General features: G+C 37.8%; 3 protein-coding genes across 21 annotated transcripts; all 3 read left to right on the forward strand.

Annotated features, from left to right (window-relative positions):
* Window positions 1-253: 253 nt before the first annotated feature.
* On the forward strand, window positions 254-3663 carry LOC125470350. Its single transcript, XM_048569309.1, has 2 exons — window positions 254-514; window positions 3271-3663. Exons 1-2 carry the CDS (start codon window positions 254-256, stop codon window positions 3661-3663), a joined length of 654 nt encoding a protein of 217 aa, XP_048425266.1.
* Window positions 3664-5477: 1814 nt separating this feature from the next.
* Window positions 5478-6039, forward strand: LOC103930622 (protein transport protein Sec61 subunit beta). The gene has a single exon (XM_009339981.3). The coding sequence runs from the start codon at window positions 5498-5500 to the stop codon at window positions 5825-5827; it is 330 nt and encodes a 109-aa protein (XP_009338256.1). The 5' UTR covers window positions 5478-5497; the 3' UTR covers window positions 5828-6039.
* An 11474-nt stretch (window positions 6040-17513) lies between these two features.
* On the forward strand, window positions 17514-21160 carry LOC103930656 (syntaxin-71-like). Of its 19 annotated transcripts, none has more exons than XR_007252716.1 (7): window positions 17514-17641; window positions 17866-19271; window positions 19379-19465; window positions 19563-19633; window positions 19753-19797; window positions 19912-19974; window positions 20064-20685. XR_007252716.1 is itself a non-coding variant. In XM_048569543.1 (7 exons), exons 3-7 carry the CDS (start codon window positions 19191-19193, stop codon window positions 21084-21086), a joined length of 549 nt encoding a protein of 182 aa, XP_048425500.1. In that variant the 5' UTR covers window positions 17516-17641; window positions 17866-18314; window positions 19118-19190; the 3' UTR covers window positions 21087-21160. The 19 variants fall into 19 exon arrangements, 6 of the variants coding, with proteins under 6 accessions (XP_048425500.1, XP_048425503.1, XP_048425501.1 ...); XR_007252717.1 differs by having other exon boundaries at window positions 17515-17641; window positions 19606-19633; XM_048569543.1 differs by lacking the exon at window positions 19563-19633 and adding an exon at window positions 21005-21160 and having other exon boundaries at window positions 17516-17641; window positions 17866-18314; window positions 19118-19271; window positions 19753-19974; window positions 20064-20140.
* The last annotated feature ends 20 nt before the right edge of the window (window positions 21161-21180 follow it).

The following is a 21180-nucleotide window of genomic DNA, read 5'->3' on the forward strand; positions in this document are numbered from 1 at the left end:
CGATTGTGGCCAGCGAGATGACCTCTCGTGCTACCTGGGAGGTTCTCGAGCAACGTTATGCCTCTACGTCCCAGAATCTCATCTTGTTTCTGTGGAATGAACTTATGCAAACAAAAAAAAAGGTGATTTGTCGATTGCTGATTATCTTGATAAGGTGAATGCTATTTCTAATAACCTTGCCCTAGGTGACAAACCTATGGATAATGATGAAGTTGTCTAGATTATCTTGAACAATCTTGGGCCTACTTATGAGATGACAATCAACGCTGCTCAGGCACGTGATACTTCAATCATGTACCCTACACTTGAGGTGCTCTTACTGACAATAGAGAGGAGAATAACTGAGCACACTGCTCCACTTATAGAGGCTGCTCCTGTTAATGCGTTTGTCACTGCAAGAGGTCGTGGTGGACAACGTCGTGGAAATGGACGAAGAATGTTTCTGTTTGGTTGTGGTGGTGCTACTGGAAACCAGCGAGTTTTCAATCCCCACAACAATAATAAAAACAACAATGTGAGACCTAATTTTGCATGCAATGGTGAAAAGTTCAATAGTGTAGGAGAAAGGATTACATGCCAAATTTGTGGAAAATAAGGGCATCCTGCTCTAGATTGCTACTAGAGAATGCATGATGCATATGAATGAAGGATCCCAGCCAAGAGACTCACTGCCATGGCTATATCTCCAATCACTCTTAACCGACAAAACAATGGGCAGTGGTTGCTCAATACTGGTGTCAATGCACATGTCACTCCATACATTTAGAATTTGGTTAATCCAAAGGAGTATAACGGTAATGAGAATGTTGGTGGAGTAGGTAATGATTATGGAATTTCTATTTCGCATCCTGGTTCAAATAAATTACAAACTAAATCTTGCTTATTTGAATTGAAAGATATCCTAAGATGTCCCACTGCCTCCACAAATATTATTTATGCCCATAGATTTACCCTAGACAATCACTGTTGCATACTTATTTTTCCTCATTTTTTCATTGTGAAGGACCTCAAGACCCGAAAGACTCTTTTCCACAAGAGATGTGAGAATGGCTTATACCCATTTTTAGGTGGCGGTGGACAGTTTAATTACCCTATTTCAGTGTGTGTAGGCATTTGAGTCTCAGCTCAAAAATGGCATTCATGCCTTGGTCATCCTGCCTCGTCTATTGTTAAGTTTTTAATTTCAAATAAGGAAGTACCAATTTTTGGTGCTTCCAATGTAATGCATTGTCAGTCATGTCCCTTAGGAAAGAGTACTAAATTACCTTTCAGTATTTCGGAGTCTGTTTCTCAATTTCCTTTGCAACTTTTGCATTCTGATGTTTGGTTTTCTCCAATTAATTCAATTGAAGGTTTTCGTTATCATGTGTTGTTTGTGGATGATTATTCTAGATATTCTTGGATTTTTCCAATGAAAAATAAATTTGAAGTATTTGAAATATTTGTGAGGTTTAAAGCACAAGTCAAAAACATGTTTAATAGTTCAATCAAAACTCTTCAATGTGATGAAGGAGGTGAGTGTAAAAGTCATGTCTTTCAAAATTATCATGCAACTCACTACATTTCACAAAGATTTTTGTGTCCAAAACACCCTAAACAAAATGGTATTGCAGAAAGAAAACATCGTCACATTGTTGAGACTAGTATTGTCATGCTTTCTCATGATATATTCCAAATAAATATTGGGTGGATGCTTGTTTAACAGCAACTTATTTAATCAATAGGTTGCCAAATCGTGCTTTGTCCCATAATTCACCGTATGAAAAATTGTTTGACAAAGTTCCAAAATATGAAAATCTTAAAGTGTTTGGTTGTCAATGTTATCCTTGATTAGTGCCTTATGCGCAAAATAAATTCCAACAAAAGTCAAAACCATGTGTGTTTTTAGGTTACTCATTGACTCATCAAGGGTACAAATGCTTGGACTTGTCCACGAGACGAATATATTTGTCTCGCCATGTCCTATTTGATGAGGATACTTTTCCATTTAAGGAACTCACATCTTCCCTGGAGAGCGTTGGACACACAAGTAGTATTACTTCCCCTGACTTATTGTTTACTTTTCCAATTTTATCTCCATCAACACAGGCAAATCCGTTACCTCTTAGTCAGCCTTTAGAGTCCCTAACTTAACCAAATAACATCACATCCAATATTCCTAATCCTAATTCAAATCACATACTCGCAGCCACTACCTTACCCAATCCTTTAGACACGCCACCCATTATGCCTTTACAAAACTCTAGGCCTACCAACCCATTTTCAAATGAGCAAGAGGTGGTACAATCTCCTCATATGCACCAATCCATGTTAGTTGATAATCATGGTGCTACCTCCTCAAATCAACAGCTAGTGCAACCACAAAGAATGACTACTCGCTCACTATTTGGCGTTCAAAAACGTAATCCTAAATATGCTTTGCATGTTAACATTGATCATTCTCAAGTTGAACCAACCTGTTTTAGTCAGGCCATCAAGCAACAGTAATGGAGGAATGCTATGGTTCAAGAGTTCAATGTATTGCAGCAATGTGGTACCTGAAAACTTGTTTCGTATCATCCATGAATGAACTTGTTGCCTAACAAATGGGTATTCAAGATTAAAAAACATGTAGATGGCTCAGTTGAAAGGCATAAGGCAAGACTCGTTGCAAATGGGTTTCATCAGAAGCCTGGTATTGATTATACAGAAACATTCACTCCTGTGGTGAAGCACAGCACCATAAGCTTGTTCTCAGTCTTGTAGTTTCAAAAAAGTGGCACATCAAACAATTGGATGTACAAAATGCGTTCTTGCATGGATTTTTGAATGAGGAAGTGTATATGCGACAACCTACAGGTTTTGTTGATAAGTAGTACCCTAACTATGTTTGCAAATTGCAAAAGAGTATATATGGCTTGAAACAAGCTCATCACGCTTGGTTTCATCGATTTTCAAAAATTTTTGCTCCAATTAGGGTTTCAAGCATCCACTTGTGATTACATTTTATTTGTTTACAATCATAGATGTATTTACTTGATACTTTTGATATATGTGGACGATATTTTGTTGACAGGAAATAGTTCACGACAAATGGCTTGCTTAATTAAAAAGTTGGGAACTTTGTTTTCCATGAAGGATTTGGGTCCACTTAATTATTTTCTAGGAGTTGAGGTAAAATATGTGGATGATCAGATGCATTTAAGTCAAGCTAAGTATGCATAGGATTTGTTGCAAGATACCAAATTCTTGGATGCCAAACCAATTTCAACTCCAGTTCTTTGCGCCCAGAAATTGAGTGCGTATGATGGTGAGCCATATAACAGTCCCGACTTGTATCGAAGTGTTGTTGGAGCACTTCAGTATCTTACCATCACGAGACCCAATCTTTCTTACGCTGTGAATCAGGTATGTCAGTTCATGCACTTTCCAAAGAATACACATTGGACAGCTGTCAAAAGGATACTTCATTATGTTAAGGCCACGTACAAGCATGGCCTTCTGTATAAACCTGGTACTGCACATCTCACGGCATTTTTAGATGCTGATTATGCTGGGAATCCTGACACTCGGCATTCCACTGGTGGTTTCTGCATTTACTTAGGCTCTAACTTGTGTCCTGGAGCTCTAAGAAACAAAAAACTGTGTCTCGCTCCAGTTCAGAAGCTGAGTACAGGTAGCTAGCTTACATAGCTATAGAACTATTATGGCTAAGGTTCCTTTTCCGTGACTTACATTTACGTACTGGTTTGGTAATGAGGTGTTTTTATAAAAAGTGGGTATAAAAAAAAGCTGAACTCAAAAAGGTGTTTGGTAAACTTAAAAATAGCTTATTTTCACAATTTTGGGTGAAAAAAAGCTGAAAAACGTTAAGTAGCAAAAATGAGCTTATTCTCACAGCACAGCAGAAACGGTTTTTTTTTTTCAAAGCACAGCAATACCAAACCAGCCTTACATCTTGTCTGTCCAACAATTTGGTGCGACAATATATCGTCCATTACCCTAGCTTCAAACCCTGTGTTTCATTCAAGAACGAAACATTTGGAAGTTCACTATCATTATGTTCGTGAGAAGGTGGTTCGTGGTCAGTTAATGGTGAATTATATTTGTTCTCAAGATCAGATTGTTGACTTATTCACTAAACGACTGTCTTCTACGCAATTCAAACTCCTAGTCTCCAAGCTTCCAATTGTTTATCCGCCTGTCAGCTTACGGGGGAATGTTAGACCAAGTCATAGTCTGCGTGGGTCTTCAAGAGTTTGTGATCAAATCGAAGCGTTATCCAACAAAAGTTGGTTTAGTTTAAGACTCTTTCAAATATTTCTTTACATGTAATTCGAAGTTTAATCTTTCTGTTGTATCTTTGAATTTCAAATAGCCTTGTAAATAGGGATTTCAATTTCCTGATGTAATCTGGAATGCAATATAAATACATGCATCCCATCATTGAAGGGGTAGTGCAATTGAAGTGAAACCTTGAGTGTACTTAAGTTTTACAAATCCCAATTATAGAAAGAGGTGAAACGCAAAATTGGATGCGAAAAATGGGGAGTTAGGAATTTCTGGTTAGAGAAAGAGGTGCAGAAGTCATGGTGGAAGGGGGTGGTGATGGGAGAAATGGGTGTTCGTTGGGGAAGATGAACCATATTTTTTATTTATATATACTTCCAATTCTTTTAATATTTTAATGTCATAATTAAATTTTAGTTTTTTATTAGTTATTTGTCCATGTAGCACAAGTTTGACAGTCACGTCAACACTAATGAGGACTCCACATTTGTCATGTCATTATTCATTATTTAACGGTTTAACTAACAGATTTTTTAACGGATGCATGAAATTGAAATAAAATAATAGTAAATGTATGAAATTGAAATATTTTAAAAATGTTGTATGAGATTGTAATCGCACCCAAACCTAAAAGAGTAAAATATAATTTATCCAAATAATAATAGCATTTTTTGGCACTTGATCTGGTTCTGTTGATCCAACTGTAACTGTTTTATTAACTTCACTGGCCTTCCTTAGGCGGTACATATTTATTTTTGACATCACAATTTAACCAAGAGCATCTTTAAAATTAATGTTAAATTCTATTCTTCCAATCGAAGTGTTATTTATTGACTGAATTTGAAAATTTCGTAGAACTTATTAATTTTAATGGTAGGTTTCTTATTTTACTAATATTTCAACCAATAAAAATTTTGTTTCAATTAATTTTTATAATAAATACAACAATTTAAAACTCTATATAATTAAAAGAAAATAACATTTGATAATTTATTTAGAGGAATACAAAATTTAATATAAAACTTCAAGTTACCACGTTTAACCATCCATTATAATTTAAATGTTATAATTTGACGTGTCTAACCCAACTATAAAGAAGTAAACAAAAATAATAATTAAGTATCGTCCACATTAATTACACTCCCTAAATTTTCTTCATTTGCTCGGTTGCTCTCTCTCTCTCTCTCTCTCTCGTTGTAACTCACGCCCTCTTCGTGTTGTCCTAACAATGGCTCGAGGTTCATCTCAGTCCCAAGCGTCGTCGTCGTCCTCTGCGACTGCGCGCCCCGGCGTCATGGCTCCGCGGGGCTCGGCCGCCGCGACGGCTGGAATGCGTCGCCGTCGTGTGGGAGGCTCCACCGGCTCCGGAAGCATCGGCGGAGGAGGAGGCGGATCAGGTGCCGGAAACAACATGCTGAGGTTCTACACGGACGACGCTCCTGGCTTGAAGATCACCCCGACTGTTGTCCTCGTCATGAGTCTCTGCTTCATAGGCTTCGTCACGGCTCTTCATGTGTTTGGCAAGCTGTACCTCCACCGATCTGGTGGCGGAGCTTGAGTTCTGAGTCCTGGTTCGGATCGGGTTCGGATTCGGAGCTTAATCGGTAATTCAATGACACGAATGCTTTGTTTTCGCTTTGCTCTGTAAATTTTCGCAGAGTTGATGTTGTTAGGGTTTCAATTTTGTTTAAAGTTTGGATCTGTTGACTCTTGGATTGTGTTTGGATCAAAATCGAGTAATATTTATCCCTTCGTTATTTTGCTCTCTAATGTTGAAGTGTTACATAATTACATTGAATGATTGAGAATTTGAGGATCCAATAGTTTTGAATTTGTAGAAATTTAAAAGATTAAAAGGAAAACAGAATTGTGCTAACTTGGGAGATTCATGATGAGAGAAAACAAGTAGACTTTTGCCAATAAGAACTGGTTGGAAAAAAGGGGATCCAAAGAAAAAAGGGTATAGAGATTTTAGAGAAAGATGTTTAATCATTTGCATACAAGCCCTCTTTTGCTGAAATGTTCCTTGTTTTGTGCTTTGTTCTTGACGGAGTTGATAATATCATATAAATCGTTGCATCTCCCTTTTGTTTGCATCTCTTTTGTGCATAAATCATGCATTCTTTGCTGGTTGCTGGTTCATTAAATGAAAATTATCCTGAAAGATAGTCAGTATCTGTTGTATGATCTCCACTAATCATTGCTTCTTCCTTAGATAAGTAGGAATGGATGTGCACTTCATTTGTCATTGTTTGTACATTGACTATTGTTGTATGCTCAGAAAACCATGCCCTTGGTCCTTTTTGGGTGAAATCTAATAATTGGAAATACAGAATATGATGAATGATGAACAAATGCAAGGAACTTGATTATAACTGACTGTTTGTCGGCTTGTTCCCTGCGAATGATGGGGACTATAGTTAGAAGGAATAACGTTCGTTATTTACGAGGGCCGGGGTGTTCATAAACTTAAACTTCTTACAAAATGAGTGCCCATTACTCTTGATATCTTTGAATCATTTGATTTCTTGATGACTACTACTATAGTTATGGGAGTGAATGCAGAAACATAAATTTTTGACTGGGGCAGAGTTTATCCACAGAGTTCACCGTCTGACACTCGTCAATCCCCTCGTCATCTCAATAGACAGACCTTGCTGGCTGAGTACAGAGCAAATAGAATACTTGTTACCACACAAAAGTAAGAAATCTTCAAGATGTCTTCTAATTATATGATAAAATTCTGTTAAGCGTGACGTTAAATGCTCTGCTAGTTCTCTTAATTCATTTTAGAATGAGGTGAGCTTTATGCTATGCTAGTTCTGTGAACTCTGTTGGTTTTGTGATCTGCGGCAGACTATGTAAGGTTTGCTAGCTAAGCTCTACTCACCTCACGTATAGTTGAGAATTGGAAGATTAATTACTGATTTACAAGACTTTTGGCATAAATCTACATTCTGCCATCGTAGAAAGCAAAGCGCGGTTGGTTGTTACGATTTATTGAATAGGGATTACTTGCCCATGGAATATAGCAATGGTACTTCCCTTCTGATGTTTCAAAAGCTTAAAAACAAACAGCTTCGGCTCATATGGTTTAGTTGTCAACATTTTGTTATTTGGTTGTGTTTAATATTGTCGGTTTGTATCAGTCGCATATTAGGACCTGTTTGTGTTCCAATTCTTGTTTGTTCGATTCATAATGATTCCTACTTGAGGGGGGACGTGTTAGCATTTATCTATAAGATTAGCTCTAGTTGAGAAAACACTAGAGCTGTACGATCTTTATGCAACTATCTGTTTGTTGTAAGATCTTTATTCCACTAGCTTTTCCAGTGAGGAGTTTGGATGGTTACTTCACTAATGTGGAAGTGGAGGAAGTTGGGAAATTGTGTTGCAGAGACAAGCTCTTCAATTGTTTGTTTGTTTGTTACTCTTTCCTGTTTGCATGATGTTACGTTTAAAATGGATGCTGACTCCTCAGAATTTGGTAGCGGATGAATATCTTTTTGGATTGCACCCATTATCTCAAGTTTGATTCGAACTAATCCATTGATAAAAATAGTTCATTGTAGAAAATCGAGTTTGACGCTAGTTTTTGGATACGAGATATCCACCCTATTCACGACGGACGCATTTACCCCTTTGACACTAAGGTTTTTCAAACCACCAACCTTAACTACCAATGGAAAATTATAACTGTGGAGCATCAAAGTCCAAATTTTTTGCCAAAAAACAAATGAAGACTTGTTATCGGATTTTTTTTTTTTAAAAGTCATCGTGCACTTTTCTTTATCTTATTTTTTGTGGATTGTCAAGAATTATTGTAAGAAAAATCTCTAAGTTTGTTATTAAACTCGGATTGAATAATTCCAAGTAGAATCAAAAGACAGAAATCTCTAAGTGTTGAAGAAGAAACTGGGAGCGGAAAAATCACTTGCCATCTGTTTCCAAAAAGAAAAAAAAAAAAAAAATCAAGATTTCATGAGAGTCGGGCTATTATGATTTGATTGTTCTTGGCCCAAATCTTGTATCTGGTCATGGGCCAGTAGAATTCAACAAGAGTGGAATCAAGGAAATTAAAAAAGAACGGGTTATATACCTCAGGCCCACCTTCGCCGCCCCTCCCCTGCCGACCTTCTCCCTCGTCCATCGCCACCTCCCATCACCACCTACTTTATCTATCAAATCCCTAGCCGCAACCCATGTTGCATTTTCTTTATTGATTTTAAACTTTTGACCAATCTACTCACCTCCCTCTCTCTACACCAGAGCATTTAACAATTTAAATTATTGTTAGAATTATTTTTTATAAGAAAAAAAAAGCATTTCATTAAATAAGGCAAAGCCAATGATGCAAAATGATTGAGAAACACTTCAAAGTTCAACATAGAAACATAAACCCGCAAGAGCAGGGAAAATATAGTGACGCTGCCATAGAAGGTCCCGACTTCAATTCCTTTCCTACACTACCATCATTTACAAAGGAGGGCATTGGAGGCAGTCTTTGTTCAAAATTCTTACAAACGAAGATGGGGGCCTTTCGACCCAGACTAAGTAGCGCATCTTTGCTCCATGGTGCATCGCAACGAAGTGTGCCGTTTCATTTTCCGAACTTGGGACCTAAGACCATGAACATGCTTGAAAGGAGCTCCCAAGCTTCAAGGTACAGCCAAGGATGGGGAAGATGTCCCAGCTGCAAGTGTTGATGGCATTATTTAAACATAAACCACCTATTTTCAATCAGATTCAATCGTGATTCGAGGAAAATTCCAGAGTTTGGCAAGGAGACAACCCTCCAAAATCGTTATAACATCAGCTTGTAACGCAGTAGAGGCCTGAACTTGCCTTGTCCTGATTGTTATACATGTTTTGCTCGAATTCTTAGCCGTAACCCCTACGTGCCCAATGAAGCCCCTGTTAGAGTTCTATGGAACAGCAGAGCACAAAACCAAGAAGAAATCAATAAGATTTTGATTTCAACCAAGAACGAAAACGAAAATGGAGATACGAAGAAGATGAAGAGCTCTGTGAATTCTCTGATTTCATTCAGCTATGACTGAAATGATTAAGAAGCTACAAACATAGAGTGGGGGAAGATATAGCCGTTTGAAGGCGCACTACCTCTCCCATTACACAAACTCACGTGTATCTCACATGCTCACATATGAGTGAGATGTTATACCATGAGACACACATACATTTAGCCTATTAGCTTTGATTTAATCTCAGCCTTACATTTCAAAGAGAAAAGAGACTTTGAATTACAATGAAACAGAACACAACAAACACAAGGCAGCTACAAGGCTTAAACATCAACACTCTCCTCTAAGCTGGCAACTGACTTTACTCCTAGCATTTCTCTGAAATAGTTGAACTTCTCCTTTGGTAGTGCCTTTGTCAGGATATCTGCCATTTGTTCTTCAGATTTGCAATAAACAAGTTCAATCTCATTCTCTTGTATTGCATCTCTAATGAAATGAAATTTCCTGCTAATGTGTCTTGTTTTCTGATGAAACACAGGATTCTTGGCAATAGCTATTGCTGAAGTGTTATCACACATTAGCAAAGTAGGTTCAACTTGTTCTTCCCCGAAGTCTTCCAACACAAATCTTAACCATTTGGCCTGAGATGTTACTTCAGCAGCTCTGCAGTGGATAATGCCACTGTGTTTTGTTTAACTGATGCCCAAGAGAACACACCTGAGCCAAGATTGAAAGCATACCCTAATGTACTTTTCATGTCATCAATACTCCCAGCCCAGTCACTGTCACAATATCCAATAAGAACTGCTGACTTTCCTTTTACATATTCAATGCTAAAATCCATAGTACCTTGAATGTATCTTAGTACTCTTCTTGCTGTTCCCATATGTTTCTTAGTTGGACCATGCATGAATCTTGCCAAGAGACTAGTACCAAACATTATATCTGGTCTAGTGGCAGTAAGATACAGAAGACTTCCCACCAATTTCTTGTATTCAGACTCATCTGCAGCTTCACTCCCATCATTCTTGCATAACCTTTCATTTGCTGCCAGTGGTGTTCCCACAGACTTACAACCTTGTAGTCCAAATTTCTCCAGCAGTTTCATTGCATATTTCTTCTGATGTATGAAGATGTTTTTCTTGGTTTGAACAATTCCCATACCAAGAAAATGATATAGCAATCCCAAATCAGTCATCTCATAATGCTGCATCATGTCGTTTTTAAATCTGTCAAGCATTGTGTCACTACTTCCAGTGTACACAATATCATCAACATAGACAGAAACTATGAGAATCCCTAACTTTTCAACCTTAGTATATAAGGTGGCTTCATTAGGACTTCTTTTAAAACCTGCCTTGGTGAAGTAAGAATCAATTTCATCATACCAAGCTCTTGGAGCTTGTTTAAGGCCATATAATGCCTTACTTAACTTATACACTTTATCATCCTTGCCTTGTATGACAAATCCTTGAGGCTGATCAACATAAACTTCCTCTTTGAGTACACCATTAAGGAATGCAGATTTTACATCTAACTGGAATAGTTGCCATTCTTTCTGAGCTGCAAGTGCAATCAAAGTCCTTATGGTGTCAAACCTTGCAACTAGTGCAAAGGTCTCATTAAAGTCAATGCCTGGCTTCTGTGAATAACCTTTTGCAACCAGTCTAGCTTTGTTTTTCTGAATGCTTCCATCAAGGTTCAGTTTTGTTTTGTATACCTACTTCACACCTATCACAGGTTTGCTAGATGGTCTATCTACCAGCATCCATGTATTATTCCTCTCAATCATGTCTAGCTCAGCTTGCATAGCTTTCATCCAAGACAAATCTAGGGCAGCCTCTTCATAATTCTCGGGTTCCATAATGCATACATTACACTGTGCAATGACTTCATTTAAGGATCTCCATTTCTTTGGAGTAGAATCATAGCTCTGTGATAGATCAATGTTTGAGCTTGGATCATCAGCATTAGTATTCAAATCATCTAGTGAAGTATCAGAAATAACCTCAGGGAATACACTTCCATCTTGAACATTTGACCCTTGAGTTAGATCAGATTCTGCCATATCAGTAGTGATCGATACACTGGACTGTTTTCCAGAGCTGTCATCCCAATCCCATCTAGCACTCTCATCAAATACTACATCTCTAGACAATATAATCTTGCTAGTGATAGGATCAAATAATCTGTATCCTTTCTCACTGGTTCCATAACCCACAAACACACATTTGTGACTGTTGCACTCAAGTTTGTGTCTTAAATTCATGGGAACATGAACATAGCATACTGACCCAAAAATCTTCAAGTGTGCAATTCTAGGTTTTCTTCCACTATAGGATTCAAAATGAGTCTTTTTATCCAAAGCCTTAGTGAGACATCTGTTGAGGAGATACACTGCAGTGTGCACAGCTTCTGCCCAAAACTGGTATGGCATGCCCTTTTCATGTAACATAGTTTTTGCCATCTCCACCACAGTTCTATTCTTTCTTTCTGACACACCATTCTGTTGTGGTGTGTATGACATAGTTAGTTGCCTTTGAATCCCAGAAACATTGCAATAGTCACTGAATTCAGAAGACAAGAACTCACCACCTCTATCACTTCTTAGATACTTGATTTTGTACCCACACTGCAATTCTGTCATTGCTTTGAACCTTTTGAAATACTCCAATGCCTCAGATTTGTACCTCAGAAAGTAGACCCATGTCATTCTCGTACAATCATCAGTGAACAGAATGAAGTACTTGTTTCCAGCATTTGAGGCAATTTGCATTGGACCACAGATATCAGTATGTATCAATTCAAGTGGGAATTTAGCTCTCCAAGCAGATTCTCTTGGAAACTCATCTCTATGTTGCTTGCCAAGCATACATCCTTCACAGACATTTTTGGAATTTTCCAAGTGAGGTAGCCCATGAACCATTTCTTGCTCCCTGAGTTGCAGCAAACTCCTTGTGTTTAAGTGCCCTAGCCTCTTGTGCCAAATCTGAATGCAATGAGATACACTAGCTTTTAATGCTAGTGGTGTGGCAGGCATCATTGTTAAAGGAAAGCATCTGTTGCTAGTCATTTGAACCTTAGCAACCAGTCCATTCAAGTTCCAGCTATCAAAGATACAAACTGCATTATCACCAAATAGCAGATAGTAACCATGTTCCAACATTTGCCCCACACTTAAAAGATTTTCGTCCAAACCAGGCACTAACATTACTTCTTGTATGTGCTTTCTTCCCATCTTGGTTTCAATGACTAGTGTGCCTATTCCTGCTACACTCACAACTTCACCAGTTCCCATTTTTACTTTTGCATTCAGATTTCTACTCACATTCACCAGCAAGCTTTCATTTCCTGTCATGTGGTTGCTACAACCACTGTCAATATACCAGGTGTTATTGACCTTCACCTGAGACACAAAGTTGCAAGCAAAAAATAATGTTCCCATATCATCAACCTGATTTGCATAGTTAGCCTTCTGCACCACTTTGTTCCCATTACAGTTTCTGACTTCATGACCAAATTTATTGCAATTTGTGCATTTAGGTTTTCCTTCAAACCAGCACTTTCCATAGTGCAGTTTATCATAATGTTTGCAAGCTGTTTTGTTCGAATCATGGGAATTATTCTGCTTAGAGATAAAATTAGGCTTAGTATCCCACTTTTTCCCTTTGTTCTTCCAACTTTTCCCTGATTTCTGTGTACCAGAAAACCCATTGGGTTTTTGAAACTTAGACCCAACATTTAGACTAGCAAATGCCTTTTCAGTAGAGTGATCAGTATGCATATCAAGCCTTTGTTCATAACCCTTCAGAGAAGCAACCACTTCTTGGATTTCAAGTGTTTCAATATCCTTTGAGTGTTCAATCACAGCACAGATAGAGTCATAACTTCTAGGCAAGCTTATAAGTAATTTTTGAACAACTCTCTCCCTAGATAGTTCTTCACCATAACTCCTCATTTGATTCATGATGTCAAACAGTTTAGTAAGATATGCAGACAAAGATTCATCATCTCTCATCCTAGTATACTCAAACTCTCTGCGTAAACCTTGTAATTTCGCATTTCTAACCTGTTTATCACCTCTGAATTCTTGCTGTAGGATATCCCAAGCTCATTTGGAGGTTTCTTCATTAGAAATCCTGGGAAAAATCTGATCAGACACAGCTCCTTGAATCAACCCAAGGGCCTTAGCATCCTTCATTATGATCTCCGCAACGTTTGTTGACATTTGAGTAGCTGCATCCTTCTCCTTCTTTTCATCAGCTATCTCAACCACAGTAGATGACTCTGGGATAGTAAACCCAGTCTCTACAAGATCCCAAAGTCCATGAGATCTGAGAATGGTTCGCATTCTGATATTCCAGAATTCATAGTTCTCGCCATTGAAAATGGGAGTACGAAGTTCAGAACTCATTGATCCAGCCATGTTAGACACAGATCTTCGATTTGAAGATTTAAGAAACTCGATTCTTCAGCGATTCACTGAAGAACCCAGAAAACACAGATTCACGCCCAGATTAAAGCGATGAACTAGGCTCTGAGGCCATGTTAGAGTTCTATGGAACAGCAGAGCACAAAACCAAGAAGAAATCAATAAGATTTTGATTTCAACCAAGAACGAAAACGAAAATGGAGATGCGAAGAAGATGAAGAGCTCTGTGAATTCTCTGATTTCATTCAGCTATGACTGAAATGATTAAGAAGCTACAAACATAGAGTGGGGGAAGATATAGCCGTTTGAAGGCGCACTACCTCTCCCATTACACAAACTCACGTGTATCTCACATGCTCACATATGAGTGAGATGTTATACCATGAGACACACATACATTTAGCCTATTAGCTTTGATTTAATCTCAGCCTTACATTTCAAAACTAAGAGAAAAGAGACTTTGAATTACAATGAAACAGAACACAACAAACACAAGGCAGCTGCAAGGCTTAAACATCAACAGCCCCTTGGTTTCTAGCTCGCATAGACATTTATTTTTACTATTCGAGGTGAGGGAGGGAATCACGATCACATTCCAGTGATCTGAGGCTCAGAGGTTCATCTTGGTAAATTCAACTCCTTTGCCTTCATGAATAGGGTCCTTGCACACAAGATGGCCTGGATGGTTTGCGTTGGCGATTGGGCTATATGGTTGAAAGCTGCCTTACAATGAGCTTTCCAGATGTGCCAGTAAATAAAAGCAAGTTGAGTCATGATTCTAGCTCTCTTTCTAACCAAATTCTCATTCAATGTCTTCGATAGCCAAGCAACAAAGGTGGTTACTGTGTCTCAAAGGTCGTTACTGTGGCTCTATCAATCATATAACTTAGAGGCCTTCCAAACCAAACCAAGTTCACCCAAGGGCACAAGAGGAGCAAGTGCTCAATAGTCTCTTCCTGCTCATTGCATAAAGGGCAAAGAGGAGTTATTAGCCCATGTCTTTTTGAAAATATTTGCCTTTGTTGCAGTTGCATTTTTAGTCCTTTCCACAGGACATTCATGATTTTTAGCCTCCAACGCTCGTAACCTTTTCCAAACAGTAGGGACCATGATTCTTGATGTGGATAGCCGTCTTTGTTACCTTCTGCCCTTTTTTTCTTAGCTACCTGTACCCCAATTTTACCGTATGATTTCCTTTCTTCTCAGTTGGCCAAATCAGTTTATCCAGGCTTATGGAATCACCCACCTGAACTTTAGTGATAACCGAGCCATCCTCCTCTGAAATTAGCCCACAGATTGGCTCCAATTGCTAGCATCGCTCCCCCGAGTGGATGATTGAGGCAACACGCTAGCCGTCACCCACCGTTGCACCAATTAAGAAAGTTGGGTGACCTGGGACCACATCAGGCACCCATCTATAAACTCAAATCCAAGTTTGGCCCCCATTCATAATTTGCCAACGCGCCCCATTTAGTAACACTTATCTTCCTTCTGTCAGGTTTGCCCAGATCCATGAGGCTCTCCTACCCTCCTTAGTTTCCAAGAACGAAGTATGAGGGAAGTATCTCTCCTTGAGGACTTGGCACCATAGAGAGCCTAGCTCGTGAATCAACCCCTAACATTGTTTTGCTAAGAATGCAAGGTTAAAGTCCTTTAGGTTCCTGAAACCCATCCCACCATCATTCTTTGCCTAACCCAAGGCTTCACAGCCAAGCCAATGTATTTTACGCTCGTTTTGCTTTTGTCCCCACCAGAAACCTAGCAACAGTCGCACCTGTATCCCTGCATAATACATCAAGAAATTTGAAGACATTCATAAGATATGCCAAAACTGTCAAGGCCATCGCCTTAATTAAAGTTCCATTTCTGGCCTGTGAAAGGTCCTGCTGCTACCACCCCTCGATTTTCCCTAATATACGGTCTTTGACATAAGCTAGGGTTCCCTTTTTTTATCTACCTCAAACTGCCAGGATACAAAGTATTTTCCTGGATCGTCGACATTTCCAGTAAAGCACTAAGCTCATCACAATCTCCACCGGTATATTTGCACTGAAATAGATCACTGAATTTAATAAGCTAATCTCCTTCCCCGACGCTTGGCAGTAAGAAAAATTACTAACATGCTGATAATGAACATGTAGCAAATGATTTCGGATTGAATTAAATTTTTGCAAGGAGAATCTATGAATTGATACTTACAAAATAGACAGTTCAAATCGTTGAAATTCGATATGGAGTGAGTCCCATACCTAATCCCAATTTTTTTTCAAAAATGGGAACCCCTTTGCATAAAGGGCCTATGTGAATTACTATGTTGCAAATGCAATTCGGGGACATGGGGGTGATTGGGGGTTATGGGAGGGAGAAGAGGGACAATAGGGCTATTTTTAATTAAATATCTTTAGTTTTTAATTAGTAAATGAATCATTTAATGTTTTTTTACGGAAGTGACTGACATTGTAAACTTTATAAAATATGGTGACCAAACTTGTTAAATTTAAAACATATTGAACAAAATAAATTTTTGGAATAATATTTCATAATCACTAGTGAGTATTCTATGCACTTACTTTTTTATTTGACTCAACGTGTTTCTCGTTTTTAAAGGCCAAGAAAAATTACTAACATGTTCATTATTTTCTAAAACAATAAAACATGTGTTGATTTATCTTTGGACAAAATTAAAAGATACGTGATCACTATTGAGTATAAGTATTGTCCTCTAAAATAATAAAACATGTGTTAATTTATTTTTGGACAAAAGCAAAAGGTGAGTAAACACTATTGAGTATAAGTATTGTCGAATTTTAAGTATAAACAGCCCATTGGATGTGTAGCCGCCAAAAAGACAATTAATAATTCCATGCTTTCATGCCCTTCCTTCCTACCTGCTTCTCCAAAATGGAAAAATCATTTGAAAATTCAGGCGGAGAGTCAGAAGAGAGAGGTGCAATGCCTGAACGTGACGAACAGCAACCTTCTCTTCTGATTTCGAGAAAAAACTAAGAAAGTGAGCGTGATCGACATTCTCTCCCGAGTCGACTCAATATGCAAGAAATACGACAAGTATGAAGTCAAGAAGCATGGCGACCTCAACCCCGCCGGAGAAGATGCCTTTGCATGTCACTACATTCATGTCGACAGCGAAATAAAAGCCGCTCTTATGGTTCATCGTCTCACTTTTGGTTGTCCGGTATTGCTACTTGTGTTTGGTTGCCGAGCCAATGTTTGAGTTATTTGTATTGGAAAAATAGGGTTTAATTGCTATAGTAAATCACATAGGAAATCAAGAAATAATTCATGGAATTATATATCAAAGTGATACATGCACATAAGTAAACAATGTTAAATAACATGACATAATGGATCAGAAAAATCTGGAAATACAATTGAGGTAAATGTTAGAAATTTTATCCTTAAGACAAGTTTACGCCTAATTACGGTGCTCATGGGTGATGGGTGCTTGTCTCCCAAGATACAATGACCACACCCTTGTAATAGTAGCACTCCAAATCATAAGGCTCCAATGAACCACGATTGGGTTGAATACTCTCTCAAGTGGACTCAATGAGACTATCTAATATTTAGTTCACTCTATGTATGATTATGTAAACAATAAAAAGGTTTTGAATGATTATAGAGGGTCTCTCTATTTATAAAATTTGAGATACCTCTTTAGAAAACATGTGACTATTATTGAAGAATTAAAAGTAGCAACTCTTCATTTGAAAGACACATCTTTCCACCAAAGGCACCACTTCTAAATTCCATTTAATTACTATAATAATAATTTAAATTTTCGAACAATTTGATTGTGTGTCGGAATGTGAAGAAAGCCGAGAAGGCTGCGAAGGAGAGTAGTCGGGCTTTGACGGTTTCGACGTATGTGGAAATTCGCCGGAGCATGGCTCGCTTGATGGAGGAACTTCCTAAGCTGCGCACGTTGGCTCAGAAAAAGGTGAAACGAATCCTATTCATCTATTTTTATTTTATTTTTAAGTTTCATGTTTAATTATTAACTAAGACAAAATTAGAAAATATATGTGATTAGATATGATTTTTTATTTATTTTTATATAGTAGGATTATATAGGACACAATGAATCATAAGATATGCTGCATCACATATTATGTTTTCCTTTTCTATTGGTTTTAATCGATTGTGTAAACATAAATTTTGAAGGATGCGCATGTGATTCGAGATTTGGTGGGTAAAAATGTATGGGAATTTTGATTCAGCCAATGGTGATTAGCCAAGATGGAGATGGTGTGTACGGATGAAGTGTGTGAGAATACCTCCAAATTTATGTCACGTTCTTATCTAATTGCTGGCTTTCTCTCCAAAGTCGACAGTTTCTTGTGGTCGAAAAAAGTCGGTAGTTTCTTGTGGTCGAAAAAAGTCCATAGTTTCTTGGTTTTGGAAAAATGGTGTGGATTGAGCCTGATTGTTACTGTTTACTGTGTGTCTATCATCGACGCACGAGATGAACAAACAAGAGTGGTTCTTGTAGTAAAGGAACAAAACAATCATCGTCAACGAAATTGCAGAAGCTACAAGGAACTAGACTAGGACAGAGTGGAAGCAAACGCGCTTGCCTAGAGGCGAGGCGAAACGAGACAACTGTAACCTCGGTAGATATATTCCATGAGATCTTGCATTTCCTCTTTATAATACAGCTTATGTTCCGAGACCATTAGCATCAGAGTTGGGACTCTACGAAGTTATGCGTTATGTTCCGAAGCAGATAGAGAACCCGTTCACATGAATTCTCAAGGGGTTGCATAGAATCTAACGATGAGCTTCTCTACTTTGATGACTTGTCATGAATTTTCTTCTTTTTTCTTTGGGTTTGCTTCTTCAGTTCCTTAGGTAATTTTTTTCTGTCACACTTCACCAGTTCTGCATTCTCGAAGAAAATAAGATGTTCTGAAAAGGGCTTCATGTATCTTCTTTTTGTTAATTCCTTCTTGTCTATATTATCATTTCATATCTCATGTTCATGTTTTACCCTGAACTGACATAACCTTCTAACATTTATCCCGCTAATGATGTTTACGCTGCACTTTTTGGTTACTGATGTGGATTCGCTTTGACAATAAAAAGCAAAAAACGTAACCAACGTGACCAAATCCAAAAGCTAAATAGTGAGTTGCACAGCGTGAGAATATCATCCCGCAACGCGAGAGCATGAATTGGCGTCGGCATGGTTCTTCAGATACCATAAGAGTGTGCCCAACATATAGCCTTAGTATATAACATGGCAACCATAGTGTGACTGTGTGAACGTCTTGGACCTATAGACACGCACACCTACACAAACATAAAGGAATTTGGGTCGTACCCTTTAATATTGATTATTATCACCACTATTATCTCTAAAGACTTGTAACAACAAAGTTGCTTAACTTGTATTCATATTTTGGTTTAATTACAGGTTAAAGGGCTGTCCCCTGAAGAACTAGAAACACGTAGTGATCTGGTTTTTGCACTGCCTGAGAGGATACCAGATGGGACAGAAACTGCAGCCAAAAAAGCTGGGGAATGGGGAACTTCAACATCTCATAAAAATATCAAACTTGACTCATCAGGTAATCAGTATTTTATATGCTTTTTTATTTTTCTGCTGTTATAGTTTTCAATGAATGTCAAGCCTTTTGATAGATTATTAAGGTTAATGTGTTCCCTTACCATTTAGATGGGAACTTTGACAGTGAGTTTTTCCAGCAAAACAGAAGAATCGAGTCAGTTCAGGAAGGAGTATCAAATGCGGAAACTAAAACAGGTATATATTGATCCTGATTAATTTAGTTTCTTTTATTTCTTCTCTTTGAGGCAAAAGAAAAGTTAGTGTTAGACAGCTGCTTTTGATTCTCCTGCAGTCCAGCTCTGCTGTTATTTTGATTGAGTTGGTCACTTGCTCAGGATGAAGGTCTAGATATCATCTCGGAAGGTTTGGGTACTTTGAAAGATTTGGCCCATGATATGAATGCGGTTGATCGATGCACATAACTCTGGTTCATTGTGTTATTGGAAGAATTCAAACTTTGATCGTTGTTTCGATATGTTCAGGAATTGGACCGACAACTCCCACTAATTGGTGAGATAGAAACAAAAGTGAGATTTTCTTCTCTAACTAGAATCCTAATCTTTCCGGCGACACCGGTGAGAGATTGTGTTTGTAACATTTTAAGTTCATTACTTAGTGATGGAGTTTTGATGCTTTTACAGGTGGACAAGGTTACATCTGACATAAAAAGTAACAATGTTAGGCTCAAGGAAAATCTAAACAAGGTATCTGTACGCTGACCATATTGATCAGTTTTAATTGTTGCATCATACAGGTAGGGCTCTACTAATGAGAAACTTGGTTTGTTTTGCAGGTGAGATCGAGCTGGAATTTCATCTTTGACGTTATTTTGCTTTGTATTGTTCTGGGAATCGCCTTCTATCTTTACAAGTATTCTCTCTGTCTTTTTACTGAGAAAACCTTAAAATCTAGTCCCCAAATGCTAAGAAGCTTATATTTGTGAAATTGGTTTCATGTTCCGGAAAATAACTCATAAGACTGTTTATGCCACATTTATTTCACGGAGTTGTCTAAGAATTGATTTTGCGTGTTCTGAATGCTTTAACATACTTTTCTTTCCTTGAATAAATGAGATGTTCAACTGTTTTATTTACTACTGCGATGAAGTTACTTTAAAAAGACTTCAGCAGCTTATCGGATCATATCTGATGTGGTATTACATTCTTCCATTTCATAAGGCTTTGCTAGCTTGTATCTCTTTAACATCTTCCGTTCAAGTACAACGTTAATTATCTAATCGGGTTTTGGCTACTTGAAGATGATTATATACAGTTTCTTGCTCACGGTGGTTCTTTCTCCCAACAATGTGGAAAATTTGTAGTTTAGATTTTATTTATGTCTGTACTTGTCCTTCAATGAATTTATTGAGCATCAATTTGCCTTAAATAGTTTTACAGTGCATTGTTCGATCCAAATCCATATTGTTGAGTGCATTTTTGCTCACCCCCTAAAGTAAGTGTGATGCTCACCCCAATTTATTGCCGTTATATTAGTTTGGTGAGCATCACCTTACTTTAGGGGGTGAGCAAATTAAATTGCACTAGGAAAAAACTATGCTATCGAATGTCAAATTATCTTTTTGTAAATGGAAAGAATTTATAACCCAATGAAATTAAAACAAACTGAACATGTATGATAATTACTCATATTATTTAAGTATTTGACAATACTAATTTACATATTATTACACTGAAAAATGTTTTTTTCTTTCTTTTTTTCCCATCCTTGATCAAGCATGAAGTTACACATTCTTATGAGGGTGGTAATAAATATTCCCAACCAGGAGAGCACTCTCCACATAAACAGAGTTAACTAGCAACAAATGTAGATTATTGAACTGGTTATATGTACTGCCCAGTCTTGGAGGCCAAATCGATATCGTGCTTTGTACACCTTGTTTACACTTCATG

The sequence above is a fragment of a genome, unplaced genomic scaffold (assembly GCF_019419815.1).
Source record: "Pyrus x bretschneideri cultivar Hongxiangsu unplaced genomic scaffold, Pyrus_bretschneideri_v1 Contig5, whole genome shotgun sequence".
In the NCBI taxonomy this organism is placed as follows: domain Eukaryota; kingdom Viridiplantae; phylum Streptophyta; class Magnoliopsida; order Rosales; family Rosaceae; genus Pyrus; species Pyrus x bretschneideri.